The 22,007-nt window shown below is 36.1% G+C and overlaps 1 protein-coding gene across 1 annotated transcript; it reads right to left on the reverse strand.

Annotated features, from left to right (window-relative positions):
* Nucleotides 1-17: 17 nt before the first annotated feature.
* Nucleotides 18-15,802, reverse strand: LOC144529040 (small conductance calcium-activated potassium channel protein 3-like). The gene is made up of 9 exons (XM_078267966.1): nucleotides 15,680-15,802; nucleotides 14,457-14,552; nucleotides 13,464-13,763; nucleotides 12,724-12,845; nucleotides 12,168-12,309; nucleotides 11,963-12,073; nucleotides 11,386-11,513; nucleotides 961-1,030; nucleotides 18-818 (listed from the first exon to the last, which is right to left on the reverse strand). The coding sequence occupies exons 1-9, from the start codon at nucleotides 15,728-15,730 to the stop codon at nucleotides 588-590; spliced, it is 1,251 nt and encodes a 416-aa protein (XP_078124092.1). The 5' UTR covers nucleotides 15,731-15,802; the 3' UTR covers nucleotides 18-587.
* Between the last annotated feature and the right edge of the window lie 6,205 nt (nucleotides 15,803-22,007).

The following is a 22,007-nucleotide window of genomic DNA, read 5'->3' on the forward strand; positions in this document are numbered from 1 at the left end:
CTTAAATGAATCCAATTTTTATTACATGCTCAAAAAAAGTGCAGTGTTTACAGGGAAATCTGCTCACTGGCACCAAAACATTCCAGGTTGTTTTTTTTGGTTGGTAATGTATTAATTAGGGCTGTGACTGTTTTCATTATCAATTCATCAGAGTATATTCTCAATCCATTATCAGTCAGCCTATAAAACGGAAAACTAAAAAAATGGCTAACGGTCCCAAACCCTAAAATATTTAATTTACTACCATGGAACACCAAGAAAAACTGCAAATCAAACGTTCCTTAAATGAGTCATTGCAGCTATAGTATTGAAACATGTTGGTTGGCAGGTTATTTTACGTCTTCTTTTTTTTGTCACCTCATGAAAGATGCAAAATTCTTCATAAGCAGTAAATTATGAATAATTTCTACATTTTGGTTTCATGGTATTTCTGCTACAGAAAATTGTGCTACCTGTTTTTTTTAAATACAATTTCACATAACACATCTGTCCACCTCCTGTAAGAAAAATGTCCCAACATGATCATTTTAGCTGCAGTATAGGCATATAACTCATCCAGGAGCACATGAGAAGCTTCTTCATCACCTTCAGCCTCTGTCTGCGCTTGCACCAGCGCTCTCTGTCCTCACCTCCCTCTCCCTGATTAGGTGGCGGATGGAGGAGTTCTGCGTGGATAGGGTGTTGGATAGGAGTGGCATCAGGCTCCTGAAGCCCTCCCTCAGCTCTTCCACGTGCTTCTCCAGGCTGTGGATGTGTGTGTCCAGCTCCTCCCTGCAGCCCTGCACCTCCGACAACACGTCATACATGAGGGTTTGCATCTGCATTGATGTCCATGGTGGTGCACGTAGGTCCATTTAGAGAAGAAGAGAAAGAAAAGGCATCAAGAAATAATTAAAAGCTGCTTTATTGAGGTTTTGCCAAGTTGTGATAGAACATGAGGCTATCACTTGCCTCTCTCACCTTGCCCAGGTCCACAAGTGTGCTCCCCTGGTCTGCAAGTATCCTCTTCTCAATCTTCACTTGCCGCAGCCTAGGGACAACATTTTTTAGTTTTAGGTGCTACAGAGATTAGTATGACATAACTACTTTGAAGGGCCAGTTCATTACCAATAAACAACTCATAAACGCAACACATTGTCAACATTTTACATAGAGACTTTGTTTGATAGAAAGTAGTTCTAAAAAACTGTTTACAGTCTGTAGATTATATAGATTCTAGGCAGTATTTGGTAATTACATTGGAAAAGTGACAAAAGAAGTATAGTTAAACCATTCAGTATGCATACTAAATACAGTCGAGTTTTGAGTGTGCTGTTGATGGACACACTATTCTCTCACAACACATTGCACAAAGTAAATGGAGTCACAGCCTGAAAATTGAATTGTTGGTGGTAATGAAACAGCTCCATCATCTCCTACATCTTAATGGAAATGTTTTGTTTCTTAGTGAAGTTTCACATGTATTGTATCATAGTGTAAAATGGTAAAAACTTAAAATTTTTGTTTACTAACTGCTAAGATAGCATACTATGACAAGTAGTATGTTGTGAATACTGTATACAATTGGTATGTAGTATGGATTTGGGACACAGTAAACAAGAAGGTTGTAGCAGAAAGAAACTGTGAAAGTACTGAACTGAACATGGAAATGTCATAAAAAGTCATCGTATAGTATGTCATACAAATGTCATAAAAAAGTCATAGTATAGTATGTCGGAAAAAAGTCATAAAAAAGTCATAGTATGTTGAAGAATTGATCCCTCAACCTCCAGTCTTCAATTTATCTACAGCAGCTTATCTCACTGAGCTAAAAAAAAAGTCATAGTATGTTGAAAAAAAGTCACAGTATAGTATGTTGAAAAAAGTCGTAAAAAAGTCATAGTATGTTGAAGAATTGAAGCCTCACCCTCCAATCTTGAATTTATCTCTAGCAGCTTATCTCACTGAGCTAAGTATAGTATGTCAAAAAAAAAGTCTAAGTATAGTATGTCGGAAAAAGTCATAGTATAGTATGTCCAAAAAAGTTATCAAAACGTCATAACAAAAACATAGTATAGTATGTCGGAAAAAAGTCATAGTATGGTATGTTGAAAAAATGTCACAAAGAAGTCATAGTATAGTATAGTAGTAATAGTAAAAAGTTAGCCTGACATCGTCATACTCAGATTCTAGTCAGAATGTGAACTTCCCGACCTCGAATGTTGTGGGCGGGGCTAAGTTCAGCTGGCATCCAGGCTAGTAAAAAGTAGGAGTATGTTGAAGAATTGAACCTTTAATCTTCAATGTATCTCTAGTAGCTTATCTCACTGAACTATCTAGAAAGCAATGGCTTGGAGTTGTATTTATGGTTCACATTACTGAAGACAAAAAAGTCGTACAAAATGATAGTTAAGTATGTAGGAAAAAGTCATAACAAAAACATAGTATAGTATGTTGGAAAAAAGTCATAAAAAGTCATAATATAATAGATCATAAAAAGTCATAATATAGAATGTCATAAAAAGTCTTAAAAAAGTCAGAGTAAAAAAACGTTTTCGTATAGTATGTGATAAAAAAGTCAAAGTATTAAAGTCTTAAAAAAGTCATAGTATAATATGTCGAAAAAAGTCTAAAAAAGTCGTAGTATAGTAGGTCGAAAAAAAAGTCATTGTATACTGTGTCGAAAAAAGTCATAGTATAGTATGTCATAAAAAGTCATAGTATAATATATCATAAAAAGTCATAGTATAGTATGTTGGAAAAAAGTCATAGTATAGTATGTCAAAAAAAGTCATAGTATAATATATCATAAAGGTCATAGTATAGTATGTCATAAAAAGTCATAGTATAATATATCATAAAAAGTCATAGTATAGTATGTCGGAAAAAAAGTCATAGTATAATATATCATAAAAAGTCATAGTATAGTATGTCATAAAAAAGTCATAGTATAGTATGTCGAAAAAAGTCATAGTATAGTATGTCGGAAAAAAGTCATAGTATAGTATGTCATAAAAAGTCATAGTATAGTATGTCGAAAAAAGTCATAGTATAGTATGTCATAAAAAGTCATAGTATAGTATGTCGAAAAAAGTCATAGTATAGTATGTCATAAAAAGTCATAGTATAGTATGTCGAAAAAAGTCATAGTATAGTATGTCATAAAAAGTCATAGTATAATATGTCGAAAAAAGTCATAGTATAGTATGTCATAAAAAGTCATAGTATAATATGTCGAAAAAAGTCATAGTATAGTATGTCATAAAAAGTCATAGTATAATAGATCATAAAAAGTCATAATATAGAATGTCATAAAAAAGTCATAGTATAGTATGTCGAAAAAAAGTCATAGTATAATATGTCGAAAAAAAGTCATAGTATAGTATGTCATAAAAAGTCATAGTATAGTATGTCGAAAAAAAAGTCATAGTATAGTATGTCATAAAAAAGTCATAGTATAGTATGTCGAAAAAAAAGTCATTGTATAGTAGGTCGAAAAAAAAGTCATAGTATAGTGTGTCGAAAAAAGTCATAGTATAGTATGTCATAAAAAGTCATAGTATAATATATCAAAAAAAGTCATAGTATAGTATGTCATAAAAAGTCATAGTATAATATATCATAAAAAGTCATAGTATAGTATGTCATAAAAAGTCATAGTATAGTATGTCATAAAAAGTCATAGTATAATATATCGATAAAAAGTCATAGTATAGTATGTCATAAAAAGTCATAGTATAATATGTCGATAAAAAGTCATAGTATAGTATGTCGATAAAAAGTCATAGTATAGTATGTCGAAAAAAAGTCATAGTATAATATGTCGAAAAAAGTCATAGTATAATATGTCGAAAAAAGTCATAGTATAGTATGTCGAAAAAAAGTCATAGTATAGTATGTCGAAAAAAAGTCATAGTATAGTATGTCGATAAAAAGTCATAGTATAATATGTCGAAAAAAAGTCATAGTATAGTATGTCGAAAAAAAGTCATAGTATAGTATGTCGAAAAAAAGTCATAGTATAGTATGTCGAAAAAAAGTCATAGTATAGTATGTCGATAAAAAAGTCATAGTATAGTATGTCGAAAAAAAGTCATAGTATAGTATGTCGATAAAAAGTCATAGTATAATATGTCGAAAAAAAGTCATAGTATAGTATGTCGAAAAAAAAGTCATAGTATAGTATGTCGAAAAAAGTCATAGTATAATATGTCGAAAAAAAGTCATAGTATAGTATGTCGAAAAAAAGTCATAGTATAATATGTCGATAAAAAGTCATAGTATAGTATGTCGAAAAAAAGTCATAGTATAATATGTCGATAAAAAAGTCATAGTATAGTATGTCGAAAAAAAGTCATAGTATAATATGATCGAAAAAAAGTCATAGTATAGAATGTCATAAAAAGTCATAGTAAAATAAGTCGAAAAAAAACGTCATAGTATAGTATGTCGATAAAAAAGTCATAGTATAATATGTCGTAAAAAAAGTCATAGTATAATATGTCGAAAAAAAAGTCTAAAAAGTCGTAGTATAGTAGGTCGAAAAAAAAGTCATAGTATAGTGTGTCGAAAAAAAGTCATAGTATAGTATGTCGATAAAAAAGTCATAGTATAGTATGTCGAAAAAAAAGTCATAGTATAATATGTCGATAAAAAGTCATAGTATAGTATGTCATAAAAAGTCATAGTATAGTATGTCGATAAAAAAGTCATAGTATAATATATCGATAAAAAGTCATAGTATAGTATGTCGATAAAAAGTCATAGTATAATATATCGATAAAAAGTCATAGTATAGTATGTCGAAAAAAAAGTCATAGTATAGTATGTCATAAAAAGTCAGTATAGTATGTCATAAAAAGTCATAGTATAGTATGTCGAAAAAAGTCATAGTATAATATGTCGAAAAAAGTCATAGTATAATATATCATAAAAAGTCATAGTATAGTATGTCATAAAAAGTCATAGTATAATATATCATAAAAAGTCATAGTATAGTATGTCATAAAAAGTCATAGTATAGTATGTCATAAAAAGTCATGGTATAGTATGTTGAAAAAAGTCATAGTATAATATGTCAAAAAAAGTCATAGTATAGTATGTCGAAAAAAAAGTCATAGTATAATATATCATAAAAAGTCATAGTATAGTATGTCATAAAAAGTCATAGTATAGTATGTCATAAAAAGTCATAGTATAATATATCATGAAGGTCATAGTATAGTATGTCATAAAAAGTCATAGTATAATATATCATAAAAAGTCATAGTATAGTATGTTGGAAAAAAGTCACAAAGAAGTCATAGTATAGTATGTTCAAAAAAAGTCACAAAGAAGTCATAGTATAGTATGTCATAAAAAGTCATAGTATAGTGTGTCATAAAAAGTCATAGTATAGTATGTCGAAAAAAGTCATAGTATAGTATGTCATAAAAAGTCATAGTATAGTATGTCATAAAAAGTCATAGTATAGTATGTCATAAAAAGTCATAGTATGTCATAAAAAGTCATAGTATAGTGTGTCGAAAAAAGTCATAGTATAGTATGTCATAAAAAGTCATAGTATAATATGTCGAAAAAAGTCATAGTATAGTATGTCATAAAAAGTCATAGTATAATATATCATAAAAAGTCATAGTATAGTGTGTCGAAAAAAGTCATAAGAAAGTCAGAGTAAAAAAACGTTTTCGTATAGTATGTGATAAAAAAGTCAAAGTATTAAAGTCTTAAAAAAGTCAGAGTATAATATGTCGAAAAAAGTCTAAAAAGTCGTAGTATAGTAGGTCGAAAAAAAAGTCATAGTATAGTATGTCGAAAAAAGTCATAGTATAATATATCATAAAAAGTCATAGTATAATATATCATAAAGGTCATAGTATAGTATGTCGGAAAAAAAGTCATAGTATAATATATCATAAAAAGTCATAGTATAGTATGTCATAAAAAGTCATAGTAGTATGTCATAAAAAGTCATAGTATAATACAGTGGTGTGAAAAAGTGTTTGCCCCCTTCCTCATTTCCTGTTCCTTTGCATGTTTGTCACACTTAAGTGTTTGAACATCAAACCAATTTAAACAAAAGTCAAGGACAACACAAGTAAACACAAAATGCAATTTGTAAATGAAGGTGTTTATTATTAAAGGAGAAAAAAAATCCAAACCATCATGGCCCTGTGTGAAAAAAGTGATTGCCCCCCTTGTTAAAACATACTATAACTGTGGTTGTCCACACCTGAGTTCAATTTCTCTAGCCACACCCAGGCCTGATTATTGCCACACCTGTTCACAATCAAGGCATCACTTAAATAGGAGCTGCTTGACACAGTAAGGTCCACCAGAAGATCCTTAAAAGCTACACATCATGCCGAGACCCAAAGAAATTCAGGAACAATTGAGAAAGAAAGTAATTGAGATCTATCAGTCTGGAAAGGGTTATAAAGCCATTTCCAAAGCTTTGGGAATCCAGCGAACCACAGTGAGAGCCATTATCCACAAATGGCGAAGACATGGAACAGTGGTGAACCTTCCCAGGAGTGGCCGGCCGCCCAAAATTACCCCAAGAGCGCAGCGACGACTCATCAAGAGGTCACAAAAGACCCCACAACAACGTCCAAGAACTGCAGGCCTCACTTGCCTCAGTTAAGGTCAGCGTTCATGCCTCCACCATCAGGAAAAAGACTGGGCAAAAAATGGCCTGCATGGCAGAGTTCCAAGGAGAAAACCACTGCTGAGCAAAAAGAACATCAAAGCTTGTCTCAATTTCTCCAGAACACATCTTGATGATCCCCAAGACTTTTGGGACAACATTCTGTGGACCGATGAGACAAAAGTGGAACTCTTTGGAAGGTGTGTGTCCAAGTATATCTGGCGTAGAAGGAACACTGCATTTCATAAAAAGAACATTATACCAACTGTAAAATATGGTGGTGGTAGTGTGATGGTCTGGGGCTGTTTGCTGCTTCAGGACCTGGAAGACTTGCCGTGATAAAAGGAACTATGAATTCTGCTGTCTACCAAGAGATCCTGAAGGAGAATGTCCGACCATCTGTTCGTGTACTCAAGCTGAAAGCGAACTTGGGTTCTGCAGCAGGACAATGATCCTAAACACACCAGCAAGTCCACCACCGAATGGCTGAAGAAAAAACTAAATGAAGACTTTGGAGTGGCCTAGCCAAAGTCCTGACCTGAATCCTATTGAGATGTTGTGGTATGACCTTAAAAAAGGCCGTTCATGCTCGAAAACCCTCTAATGTAACTGAATTAGGACAATTCTGCAAAGATGAGTGGGCCAAAAATTCCTCCAGGACGCTGTAAAAGCCTCATTGCACGTTATCGCAAACGCTTGGTTGCAGTTGTTGCTGCTAAGGGTGGCCCAACCAGTTATTAGGTTTAGGGGGCAATCACTTTTTCACACAGGGCCATGATGGTTTGGATTTTTTTTCACCTTTAATAATTAACACCTTCATTTACAAATTGCATTTTGTGTTTACTTGTGTTGTCCTTGACTATTGTTTAAATTGGTTTGATGTTCGAAACACTTAAGTGTGACAAACATGCAAAGGAACAGGAAATGAGGAAGGGGGCAAACACTTTTTCACACCACTGTATATCATAAAGGTCATAGTATAGTATGTCATAAAAAGTTATAGTATAATATATCATAAAAAGTCATAGTATAGTATGTCATAAAAAGTCATAGTATAGTGTGTCGAAAAAAGTCATAGTATAGTATGTCATAAAAAGTCATAGTATAGTATGTCGAAAAAAGTCATAGTATAATATGTCGAAAAAAGTCATAGTATAATATGTCGAAAAAAGTCATAGTATAATATATCATAAAAAGTCATAGTATAATATGTCGAAAAAAGTCATAGTATAATATGTCGAAAAAAGTCATAGTATAGTATGTCATAAAAAGTCATAGTATAATATATCATAAAAAGTCATAGTATAGTATGTCATAAAAAGTCATAGTATAATATATCTAAAAAAGTCATAGTATAGTATGTCATAAAAAGTCATAGTATAATATATCATAAAAAAGTCATAGTATAATATGTCGAAAAAAGTCATAGTATAATATATCATAAAAAGTCATAGTATAGTATGTCATAAAAAGTCATAGTATAATATATCATAAAAAGTCATAGTATAGTATGTCATAAAAAGTCATAGTATAGTATGTCATAAAAAGTCATGGTATAGTATGTCATAAAAAGTCATAGTATAGTGTGTCGAAAAAAGTCATAGTATAATATGTTGAAAATGTCATAGTATAATATGTCGAAAAAAGTCATAGTATAATATGTTGAAAAAGTCATAGTATAGTAAGTCGAAAAAAGTCATAGTAAAGTATGTCGAAAAAAGTCATAGTATAATATGTCGAAAAAAGTCATAGTATAGTATGTCGAAAAAAGTCATAGTATAGTATGTCATAAAAAGTCATAGTATAATATGTCGAAAAAAGTCATAGTATAGTATGTCATAAAAAGTCATAGTATAATATATCATAAAAAGTCAGAGTATAATATGTCGAAAAAAGTCTAAAAAGTCGTAGTATAATAGATCATAAAAAGTCATAGTATAGTATGTCATAAAAAGTCATAGTATAGTATGTCATAAAAAGTCGTAGTATAATATATCATGAAGGTCATAGTATAGTATGTCAAAAAAAGTCATAGTATAATATATCATAAAAAGTCATAGTATAGTATGTTGGAAAAAAGTCACAAAGAAGTCATAGTATAGTATGTCAAAAAAAGTCATAGTATAATATATCATAAAAAGTCATAGTATAGTATGTCATAAAAAGTCATAGTATAGTGTGTCATAAAAAGTCATAGTATAGTATGTCGAAAAAAGTCATGGTATATCATAAAAAGTCATAGTATAGTATGTCATAAAAAGTCATAGTATAGTATGTCATAAAAAGTCATAGTATAGTATGTCATAAAAAGTCATAGTATAATATATCATAAAAAGTCATAGTATAGTATGTCGGATAAAAAGTCATAGTATAATATATCATAAAAAGTCATAGTATAGTATGTTGGAAAAAAGTCACAAAGAAGTCATAGTATAGTATGTCAAAAAAAGTCATAGTATAATATATCATAAAAAGTCATAGTATAGTATGTCGAAAAAAAAGTCATAGTATAATATATCATAAAAAGTCATAGTATAGTATGTCGAAAAAAGTCATGGTATATCATAAAAAGTCATAGTATAATATATCATAAAAAGTCATAGTATAGTATGTCATAAAAAGTCATAGTATAGTATGTCATAAAAAGTCATAGTATAGTATGTCATAAAAAGTCATAGTATAGTATGTCAAAAAAAGTCATAGTATAATATATCATAAAAAGTCATAGTATAGTATGTCGAAAAAAAAGTCATAGTATAATATATCATAAAAAGTCATAGTATAGTATGTCATAAAAAGTCATAGTATAGTATGTCATAAAAAGTCATAGTATAATATATCATAAAGGTCATAGTATAGTATATCATAAAAAGTCATAGTATAATATATCATAAAAAGTCATAGTATAGTATGTCATAAAAAGTCATAGTATAGTGTGTCGAAAAAAGTCATAGTATAGTATGTCATAAAAAGTCATAGTATAGTATGTCGAAAAAAGTCATAGTATAATATGTCGAAAAAAGTCATAGTATAGTATGTCATAAAAAGTCATAGTATAATATATCATAAAAAGTCATAGTATAGTATGTTGGAAAAAAGTCACAAAGAAGTCATAGTATAGTATGTCAAAAAAAGTCATAGTATAATATATCATAAAGGTCATAGTACAGTATGTCATAAAAAGTCATAGTATAATATATCATAAAAAGTCATAGTATAGTATGTTGGAAAAAAGTCACAAAGAAGTCATAGTATAGTATGTCAAAAAAAGTCGGAGTATGTTGGAGAATTGAACCCTCAACCTCTAATCTTTAATGTATCTCTAGTAGCTTGTCTCACTGAACTATCTGTGAAGCACATAAAGCAATGTTTCGGAGATGTATTTAAGGTTCACATTACTGAAGCCAAAAAAAGTCGTACAAAACGATAGTTTAGTATGGAGGAAAAAGTCATAACAAAAACATAGTATAGTATGTCATAAAAAGTCGTATAGTATGTCGAAAAAAGATCATAGTATGTTGAAGAAACGAACACTCCAATCTTGAATTGATCTCTAGCAGCTTATCTCACTGAGCTAGAAAAAAAGTAATTCTATAGTATGTCATAAAAGGTCATAAAAAGTCATAGTATAATATGTCATAAAAAGTCATAGTATAGAATGTCATAAAAAGTAATAACAAATTCTTAAAAAAGTCATAGTAAAGTATGCCAAAACGTTTTAGTATAGTATGTTGAAAAAAAAGTCATGGTATAGTATGTCGAAAGAAGTCATAAAAAAGTCATAGTATAGTATGTCAAAAAAGTCATAGTATGTTGAAAAATTGAACCCTAAACCTGTAATCCTCAATTCATTTGTATCTTATCTCACCAAGCTATTTGTGAAGCTCTAAAAGCAATGGTTCTGATTGATAAACAGGTGGTTATAGAGATGCACCGATAGACCGGCCGGTGACCGGAATTGGCTGGTTTTCACGTGCTCGGCCATGACCGGCGACCGGCAGGTCAGTCTGACATATGCCGATTTCATGCCGGTCAACGCTACAATTAACTGACAACATAAGTTATACGAGTTACAGTTTTCAAGGACGCACGCACACACGGACGCGACAGCACAGTCTCTTTTTCCTTTCTCTCAACTTTTCCGCCGTGTGTCGCGCGTACCCGCTCGAGGTGTGAAGCGCGTGTCCGCGCTATTCTCGCACATGTAGGGAACCTCGTGAATTAACCTGCAACATGTCAGTTTGGAAATTCTTCAGCGTGTGTGCAGAACATAACAAGTTTGCAATATGCAACACCTGCAAGAAAAAAGTAGGGCGTGGAGGGACGACACCAAAAACCAAAATCACATTTTTTTAGTTGGATATTGGATGTGAAAAGAAGGAAATGGTTCTAACATTGCACTTTAGATGTGTGTGAATTTCCCACACCAGGAGTAATTTATATAGTTCTATTTTATACCGATCCATTATCTGTTCAAAAAATGTTCTATGTTCTGTGCAAAATGTTCTATTAAAGAAAAGATAGAAAATAAATATTTGTGTGTGCTGTAAAGAGGTTAGAAAAAATGAAATCGGAATCGGCTAAAATCAGTATCGGCTGGTCAAATTCAAAGAAAATCGGAAATCGGAATCGGCGTAGAAGATTGTAATCGGTGCATCTCTAATTAAAGATATAGCACATGTAGCAAATAAAGTGAAAAGGCAGGTCTATCTCGCACTGTGACAGTACAGAAACAGCTCTATGAGGGTAAAGTGTCTTACTGGTGGATGGCCAGAAGCAACTTTCGCTGGTGCATGCGGACTCTGGTCTGGTCTCTTTCTCTTGACAGCTTAGTGTGTTTGTAGATAAGCCAAGTCTCTCTCAGCACATTTGCTGCAGCAATTTTTATCTAGTGAAAGGATGTAGAAAATCACTGGGCAGTTATTTTATTTTTAGGCACATGACCTGAAAGTGTTGTTATTTACTGCATGAACAACAGCAACATAATGTGTTTAACCCAGTGTACTACAGTAATTTAGCCTCATACTCAACTTTAAACCAGATTGTTCCTAATACAAGAGGAAATCTGCTTGTGGGGTGAGATAATGCAGCTGTTTTCCAATAAAAGTTCTCTGGTTTTAGGCTTTTCTAAAAACAAACATGCTGCTGGAGTATTCTGTAAACAATGAGTTGACGTGTTATCTGATGTGTGCTAGGATAAAATGGCACACAGCTGTTACAATACAAAAAAAGACGTATTCATAGTCTGACTGTGCAGAATCTCTCTCACTTTTGGGCCTATTTAATTAACATTAATCTGTGAAATAAAGCCACACTGAGGGAAACATTGGTATTTACCCTCTTGGAGATGTGGGAGTCCATCATGAAGTTGTGAACATGTTTCTCTGCTCTGGTCAACTCCAGCTTCCTGGCAACCACCGCCACGACCAGGACTGTGCAGCCAGCTCCCTGTGAGAGACAGAATTAGACACTTTTATTATGATTTACAGTCAAGATCTGACTTCTGTTTGTTATAGAGAAATCTATCAACTTTCTGTCTCACCATTATCCCAGTGAGGAGGCAGATGCTGCGACCACAGTAGGTGTGAGGCACCACGTCTCCATAACCAATGGACAAGAAAGTGACAGAGACCATCCACAAGGCCTCCATGTAGTTGCTACTCAGGTCCCTGTAGTTGTGGTGTCTGTAGGAATAAAAGGGATATTATATTTTCATCTAGCTTATATTTTGTCTTTTCCTGGTCTTAAATGCTGCTTTACTGAGCTTATCTGACTGCTGTGAATAATCAATGTCTGCTCTACTTTCACGTTACTGATTTTTTCTTTCCTTACCCACTTCTAGATTACATTGCATTTTGTATTGAAACACCAACATTCAATATAAAAAACTTACATTATCAATATCAAATTAAGATCAAGTGATATTTGATCTCTATATAAACAGAGCAAACATTAGATTTGTTGCTGCAGTAGAAACATTAAAGTAATACTGTGTATCTGACAATATTTGGATGATGATTAAATATAACTTATGTAGGCTTTTGGGCACTAAAGACACCACTACAGATGGAGCAGTAGACAGATATATCATCACATACCTCTCACAAACATGTAAGCCCCACGCTGCCACAATCCACAGAGAGACGCTGAAAATAATCAGCACAGTCCCGGGGTAGGTGGTCATTAGTGTTTTCCCCACAAACCGGGTGTTGAAGTGTATCTAAAGATCAAAAACAAGATGCATTTGCGTCATGATTTTTACAGTAGGTAGGGGCCTACTTTGCCCGACTATTTTGGATAGCACCTGTCAGATTAGGATTATATAATACAGAGGACATGAGGGATAAGAAAACGTGTTCTCAATCTGGCTTGATACATGGATAGAAGGTTTGGAATTGCGGTGGGGAGACAAAGGTCATTTTTATCACTCTTAAATTGCATTTATAAGTGAGGGGAGTAGCCGGGTGCATATTATCAACTGTGGAAAAGAAACCAGACAAGCAAAGGAGAGCTAGTCAGGGATATAACCAGCATGTGAAACCACTGGGATTCATGGGGGCGAAACTGTGATAGTCACACCTCAATTGTCACACCTCTACAGACCCCTCGGCCCACCTAGACATAAGACATAAACAAATGTGCATGAAATTTTTATAAGGGAAGCTCAACCCAAATCACTGTCCAAAATATAGACATTAATATTCAATGAATAATGTCCCTTAGCAGACTTATGCCCATTTAAAAAAAAAAAATCATATCAAAATAGACAGTGCAAAGCCTCTTTCAATTAAAAGTGTAATGATCTCATCATAACAGCAGGCCACGGGTGACCTCCCACCTTGTTGAGCGCTCCAATGCTGCGAGATGCGGTGTCAGTGAAGAGGCAGCTGTGCAGCATCATGGACCGGCCTAGCAGGTAGAGCCTAAGGAACATGGGAAGAGCCAGGATGATCTCCAGCTCCGTCTCCGAAAGAGTCAGGGGAGTTGTGGAGTTCTGGAAGGTCTGCTGGAAGTACGCCATCAGACCCACCGGATAGGGATGAATGGCCACCGCTGCCAGCTCCAGGGCTACCAGAGCCAAACGATCTGATGTCATGGCAATCCGCCAATCCTCTGCACCAATGTCATGAACGTAGAGCTACCAGAGAGTGGAAAGTGTAGCGCAAATAAGCATCTGACTTGGGGATTGAAGATAAATCTGGAGGGTCACAAGATGATTAAATGGGACCTTAAATTGGATCTTATTTTGTTTAACCATTTAGGAAGTACCACTGAATATCTGGAAAACGTTGTATTACAACCTCTGTGGCTCCAGAGGGAGCTCTAGTTCTTCCGCTCTTTCAAAACCGCCCATCATGAGTCAGACAATGTTAAAAGAAAAATATATATTTCTGTTTCACACACTGATTTTAATTTTTTCTGAATTTCCTTTTAAATTTTGCTTCCTTCTTGTAAAATATTGCACACCTCTAAAAACACTTCAAATAAAACAACTTGAGAATAAAATAAAAACAGCTTTTTGGTTTGTTCAGTGCCATAACTTATGATGAGTGGGCTTAAGTAGAATTTTCTCAATTTTAGAAGGCCACCAGACCAAAAAGTTGAGAACCACTATTGAATTTGTAGAAACTTTAGTTCCTAACAATGGAACCATTTTCACTTCCCTATGAAATGACTTTCCAGAAAAAAAATCTATAGGCTAGGTGATTCCTTTATTGCAAATGTGGACTGCGTTTTATCACAGATTTACAGAATTTTTTTTTTTAAATTTGAGAGAATGTTCTTGGAGGAAACCAAAACCTGATTGCATAATTATAAACAGATACGTTACCTGAATCTCACAGCAGTGGTACGCTATGATGAGGCCCAGCAGGATGAACGTAGAAAAACTGATGATAGACTTGAGAGCGAGGGAGTAAACAGAGCTCTGTGGGAAACACACATACAGATAAACACACACAAACATAACATCATTGTCAAGCTCCATAATAATCTATGAGAAGGCATCAGTGATCCTCTGTAACCTTATAATCTTACATATATTTAGACAATCCATTTTCATTATGGAATGAACATAATGTAGAGATGCACCGATAGACCGGTCGGTGGCCGGAATTGGCCTGTTATCACATGCTCTGTCATGACCGGCGACCGGCAGGTCAGTCTGACATATGCCGATTTCATTCCGGTCAACGCTACAATTAACTGACAACATAAGTTATACGAGTTAGGCTACAGTTCTCAAGGACGCACGAACACACGGACGCGACAGCACAGTCTCTTTTTCCTTTCTCTCAACTTTTCCGCCGTGTGTCACGCGTACCCGCTCGAGGTGTGAAGCGCGTGTCCGCGCTATTCTCGTGTCCGCTAATTCTTCCTCTTGAATTAACCTGCAACATGTCAGCTGTTTGGAAATTCTTCAGCGTGTGTGCAGAACATAACAAGTTTGCAATATGCAACACCTGCAAGGAAAAAGTAGGGCGTGGAGGGACGACACCAAAAACCAAAATCATATTTTTTTAGTTGGATATTGGATGTGAAAAGAAGGAAATGGTTCTAACATTGACCTTTAGATGTGTGTGAATTTCCCACACCAGGAGTAATTTATATAGTTCTATTTTATAGTAATCCATTATCTGTTCAAAAAATTGTCTATGTTCTGTGCAAAATGTTCTATTAAAGAAAAGATAGAAAATAAATATTTGTGTAAAGAGGTTAGAAAAAATGAAATCGGAATCGGCTAAAATCAGTATCGGCTGGTCAAATTCAAAGAAAATTGGAAATCGGAATCGGCGTAGAAGATTGTAATCGGTGCATCTCTACTTATGGGCCTTCTGTGCATTTTCCTGCAGTTGGTGGGAGATCAATTCTCATACTGACTCAACAGATTTTCCAGTATGGCCAAATTATAAAGATCATGTGGGGAAAAAGGGAGACAAATTAAGTGTGCAGGGTGATTTCATTACTTAAAAAAATCATTTTTTTCATCTTGCAAAACTTTTACATTCCCATTTTTCAAAGGATTTCTCAGGGGCTCAGTCTGGTCTTTCTGACCTTGCTGTAGACGCTCCAGGAGAGTTCTGTCTCCATCACCATCAGCACCATCCCGAAAATCCCCACCGCCAGGGCGCAGTCGTTCAGCTGCTGCCTCCTCAAAAACAGAGCCCTCCTGTGGACCAGCCGCCAGCCGATGTTGTGGGTTTTCCAGTACGAGTCATCCTTGGCATTCTCCTTGGCATCCTGCTTGGCGTTCTCGTGTTTTGGGCTGGTCGGGGAATTGGGATTGGGGTTTGGACTGGGACTTTCGGCTCCTGGCAGAAGGCCTTTAGCCTCACTCAGGTCCTGGCAATGCTGGAACATCTCATTGTGTGACTGGAAGTCGTCATCTTTGCTGGTGATGATGATCTCTGGGAGACTCTGGCGGTCGTGCATCTCCAAAGAAATGTTGCCTGACTTGCGTTGCCCTTTGCCCTCAACATCCTTGACGTCTAAGTGTGACCTGCAGGGGGCCTTAAAGGTTGACCCGCAGGGAGAAATGTGGACGTCAGTGAGAGGGGTGACTTTCTCCTGGAGTCTGTTAGCTCCTGTGGTTTTGGCTTTGCACTGGTGATTACACTCGTTGTGTGCTGGATGTTGTCTAATCCTCCCTGACCTTTTCTCACATTTCTTCTCTTTGCCTTTGTCTTTCTTCCTGTTGGAGCGAGGTGAAGGTGTGACATAGAGGTGGCCATTGTATAAAGGTGTGGTGGCCATGGCCTGGGTTCTGTCCAGCCACACGGTGTGATCAGCTGATGTTTGGACTGTGTGGTGTATCCCACACTGCGGAGAGCAGGCCTGAGGTGGAGGAGCCATCCTTGGCAGGAGGAGGGGGCGCTGGTCCGCCACATCGTCTCCATCCACCACTGACAAGTTCATAGAAGGGGAGTGCTCCATGGTGAGAGGGTTTACAGGTGATGATTCACCGAATCTTTTTAAGAGGTTTGAAGATGGAAGAGAGAGAGAGAGAGAGAGGAGGACAATATTAGAGGTTATTACAGACGAGAAAAGCATTGTGAAATAAAACTAAAGCTAAAAGAAAAATTCATTAGAAGCTTTGTCGTCAGAGACGATTTCCATTTTTTTATACCTGTGAAATAATTAGCCCATGTTCATTAATTATTCTTAATTGTATTATTTTGTATTTATCAGTCAACCATATGATTTTAAAATTATGGAAAATCTAAAGAGCAACAAAATAATCCTAAATAAGTTGGCCAATCACAACTGTTTGTTGTAAATCACATTAATTAAGATTTAGTCACAAAGTATGCTGCTCAAAAATGTTAAAATCCTTTCCACACAGCTCTCTTTATTCTTACCTTTATGTCAGGTTTTCCAGTCTGCGAAGAAGAAAAAAAGGCCTTAACTCTTTCAACAACTGTTTTATCTGGAAAATTATAGTGTTCAGTCTTCGTGTGGTCCTGAAGGTCACATCTGCCTGAGTCACAAATAGATCCTCCAAATAAAATCCTGTTGCAACTTGGACTCAAACACACCACTTTTATTAAGAAGTTCAAAATTTTAAGTTAAACTATAAAAACTAAGCTGCAACACCAATGGGCTTCAGCGTGATCAGATCAAAACATAACAAATGTCACTGCTCTGCATGCATAAACTTTGCAGCAATCATTAGCAGCCTCAGCATCACAAAGCCCCTCCCATAGATTCAAGCAGAGGTTATGAACCTCTCCTGCATATGACGACATACGAGGTAAATACCCAGTGGATATCCATTACATTTTCAAGCATTGTACAATTGTCTATAATCAGGGCATCTTCTTTAAAGCTGGAGGGGCTTAATGACTGCAAAGTCTCTAAATTGCAGATGTTGCATGGAGCAAAGGCAAAGAATGAGTCATCTGGTTTTTTTAGCCGCAATTGGCAGATTTCCTCTTCCCTATATGTGTGTATGTGTGTGTGTGTGTGTGTGTGTGTGTGTGTGTGTGTGTGTGTGTTGGGGGCATGTGTTTATACATGGGTGCCCTGGTGTCAAAAAAACAGTCTGATAAGAAATGCTATTAAATCACTCTTCATTTGTAATATCATAAATTGCTGTCATTATTATAATGGAATAATTGCAAGTGAGTTATTACAAACTTTATTTCTTTTAAATAAATCAAATCTTCAAAAGAGAATAACGGTCCTCAAAATCAATTCAGCAGATGAGTACTGCAGATTAATCAAGTGAGACAGATATCTGATACTTATGAGCTTATGAATCAAATATGTCACTACTTAAGCTAACAATATGCACAGGGTGGGGTAGAGTATTAAGCATTAAAGTCATAACAATGACATTCAGCATCATTTATTTATCAAAATCCTTGTGACAGATGGGTCTACACATATTAGAGCTCCCGCCAAATGGAAAGACCTTAGGAGCAAAGGCGTGGGCAGACCAAATCCGGATAGTAGCGGGATAAAGAAAGGCATTATCTAATCTGAAGACAACCTGTATAGAGGGAGACGGAGGGTAGAAAGGGGATGTGGCTGTGCACAGGTGGGAGAGCAAATTGTGGTGGTCTGATCAGACAGTCTGACGTCCCTTCGGATGTAAAACAGATTAATTATGGTAAAACTACTATGTTCTACTCTGAGACTTAGCCAGATGCTGCTGTCTGGATATTTTGTTTTTATATTCTGCAGGCAGGAAGCTCCCAACTGTCTGTGCCTCAGTGCGTGACTGTCAACACTACAAACCCTTGCGGATGGTAGCTGGAAAATACAGACCATATCTCAGATCCTTGCAGAGAACTAGATCCTAAAATATTACTATTTGGTCTGCTGAAGCAAGACTCTGCTCTGCTTTGGTGATAAAGATTATGAATGTTCTTAAATTAAGGTGTCCTTTTAATAACAAGACGCTGAAAGGATATATGAACATCTGCAAGGCTTCAAATTAATTCAAACTTCCAGCCAAGTGCTTATAAATCCTGGCAGCTGTAGCTGGTAGCTAAGTATGTCAATTCTTCTTGCCTCTGTGGCTGGTAGCCAGTGCGTTTTCAATTAGTCTCTTCTATTGCAAATCATTCTCTGGCTGCTAAGAAAGTGAAATTAAACTGGAATATTTTGAGTCCACTAATTGCTTTTGCTGGTAAATGGCAAATTTGCTTTATGCCCTGAATCTTTAGTGCGTGTCAGTTTCATCTTCTGGTATTAATTACTTCAGTCTGATCTGTTAAGACACATTGGTCAAAAGATAAAAAATTACCTTAAGGATGCAAACAGCAGTAAGAAATGTTTGTGTTTACAGGTCATAGTCAATATGGTTTAAGGAATAGTTTGACATTTTGGGAAATGTGCTTATTTGCCAAGAGTTAGAAAAGAAAATTGTTTTATGCCTCTCAAGAGATAATGGCAAGGAAACATATCCATGACCAGAAATAAAGAATATAACATTACAATGAACCTTTCACAATAATCTCTAACAAGCACTTTTTCATCTTAAGCCAAAATGGGTAAAAAGGTTGAATTTGAATTTCTTCCATTTCTCACTACGCTATATGTAAACAAATTCAGACTACTAATTCCAAACACAGTATTCCAATCATTTCCATCACTTAGCATTTATATTAAACAACCCAAACCTATTTTTAAAGTAGGCCTACATCTGTGTTTGAATTTAACAAATCTATCCAAGAACAATTGTTCTCAAATAAGTCCTGTTAGTGGAGAACACATATAATACAGTAGACTCTACAGAAATGGCTTCAAGTCCTCATTTGAAGCTACAACTAGGAAATTGTTATCGCAATGTTGCCAGGCAACCAGCAGAGACTCTGGGAAGTCACTGCATTTGGCCAAGAAATAGTCTGACGCATAATCCACTGTAAAACCATAACTGATTAGGCTATTTCTACACTTCAGTTTTTTGTATGGAAGACATAACATGTAACATGTAACACTAAGGTGGAATGTATTACCTCTGAACAGAGCCAGGGATGCTGTTTACCCATGTGTCCAGTCGTTATGCTAAGCTAAGCATTTTTTCCTTTATTCACCAGTGTAGAAATGGGGGAGTGAAAGAGAGGGGTATAGTGTGCAACAAAGTTCACAAAGCTAGAATCGAAACCCAGACCTTTGGGTTATACTCATCTGGGCGGTCCTCCTGGCTGTAGGAGGCATGAGAGCTGGCGGCTCGAGGCTACATTAGCCGCTATTAGCATAACACACCAGAATGTATGACCAAACTCTCATGGTGAGGGGTCATTGTGGATAACGTAAACAGCAGGCTTTGACAAGAAAGAAGAATGTGCAGAAAAAAAGACAATATATCTGGTTTTGCCTCATCTACAATGTTATAGAATTGCAATGCTAAATGGGGAAGGGAAACGTTACTCTTTTAAGAATTCACACCATAAAAGTTTATTGGACAACAGTCTACTTCTGTCTAAATGCTACAGAGCTGGCTGGGGCAGGATTTAATTGTCTATTAGAAGAAAACATAATCTACTCAACTCCATTCAGGACAAAAAGGCCACTCTGACAAATCAGAAGTCACAGGCAAGTGGATGTGTGTGCCGGTTTTGTCGATAACACCCTATTAAGTGGAGGCGACGTGTCAGCGTAGGAGAGGGCCTGATCCAATCAGCCAAGTAATTAAAAACACACAGCACAGCAGCCCTGATGGCTGATGGCTGCATTGTCAGGGACGGCTTTTAGCATTTAACACAGAGAGGGATGAGCTATAGTCATGCCAGGTCAGAGCCATGGCCATCACCACTGCTGTGCAATTAGAATCACAATCAGGATCAGCAAATGTGCAGAGAGTGGTCTGTGGCACCATATTACTGTTCACATGATGGTCACAATCCTCATTCTCTTCCTCCAACTGTCATCATCACTGATATGGCTTTAATCCACACACCCTGCTCAGTGTTTTCATTCATCTGCTTGTTAACGTTTCCTAATTAGTCTTTTTACAGCATTGGCTTTCATTATCTTCTCGTTTCGTTTTGCCCGGTTTCTATCTCGTTAATTAACACCATCACCTCACTCCTGCCAGTGTTGCTGAGCTCCAGCCAGTATGCAGTTGGAAAAACAAACCACCAGGTGTCAGCCACGCCTCAGTGCCTCCAATCTGTATTTTTATGAAGCCTAATGAATTTTGTTTTCAGGCACTGTGTCACACTGGTGCTTGGCGCAGGAAGCAAGGAGCTTTTTTTCCTTCTTTCACGAGATGAACTCCAAGTCAATTTTGCACACGTTTAAGCAGCAATATAGCCGGGATGCAGCAACAGCAACAGGATGCGTCTCCTCTAATGATACATTGCTGATGCACATTTTATGTCCTCGCTCCATGCTTGATGCAGTTTTCTCTGCTTTAACCAGTGACTTAGCCATCCTTCTTTTCGCCTCAGAGGGCCACTCTCCATCCTCCGTGTGTAGCCGAGCATGAATCTGCAGCTCTGGAGCACTCTGGATGTGTGACAGGCTGCCTAGGAGAGGGGTAATTCTGAAGGGCAGTAGAAGTAATAGGGTAATCTATTATACAGTCCAACTCTTTCTTCCTCCTCTCTTGCCTCCCCTCCTCCCTCCTCACTCTCTCCCAGTCTTTCGGTTTCTCGCTGCCTCTGCCCTTGCATCAGCATTTCGTGAGGACAAATGAGAATTAGAGTTTAACTATGCACATTCCCAATGCCCTCCTGCAAAGCCCAGCACTTTCGCAATTAAACTGGGGTCCATCTGCCCCTATGAATTAAAGCTAACCCCTGCTGAATTGGGCAGCACACACACACACACACACACACACACACACACACACACACACACACACACACACACACACACACACACACACACACACACACACACACACACACACACACACACTCAGACACTCACAGTTCCAGTCTAGCAGTGCTTTACTGTAACCACTGTGGGGTGTTATCATATGTATATACCATACATTTTTTATACATGTCATGCTACACTTTAATCCATTAAGCCATAAAACACACACACGTGCACACGCGCACACGCACACACGCACACACACACACAGTAGGAAAGGGAATAAAAGACACAGATATGTATGAAATGAATAAGGTTTGAAATTTTACTTGTGCACAAAAACAGGCACTAAGAGGCAAAACCATATCTAAAATATTCCCCACTTCTCTGCATTTAAAGGCTCCCCTTCTTTTTTTCTATGAGCTACTCTTCCACTTTTTCTGTCTGGATTAATTTTCCTTATCAAACTTTACCTTATCAGTTCTCCATTAGTGTTTTAAAGCGTGCACATCATCTGTTTCAATTGTCTTTAAAAAGGTCAACTCATGGCAATTAAAACCTCTCCCTCATCCACCTCCTGTTCTATCTTCAACCTCTTTCACTCCCATCA

This window comes from Sander vitreus, chromosome 14 (assembly GCF_031162955.1).
Source record: "Sander vitreus isolate 19-12246 chromosome 14, sanVit1, whole genome shotgun sequence".
Classification (NCBI taxonomy): domain Eukaryota; kingdom Metazoa; phylum Chordata; class Actinopteri; order Perciformes; family Percidae; genus Sander; species Sander vitreus.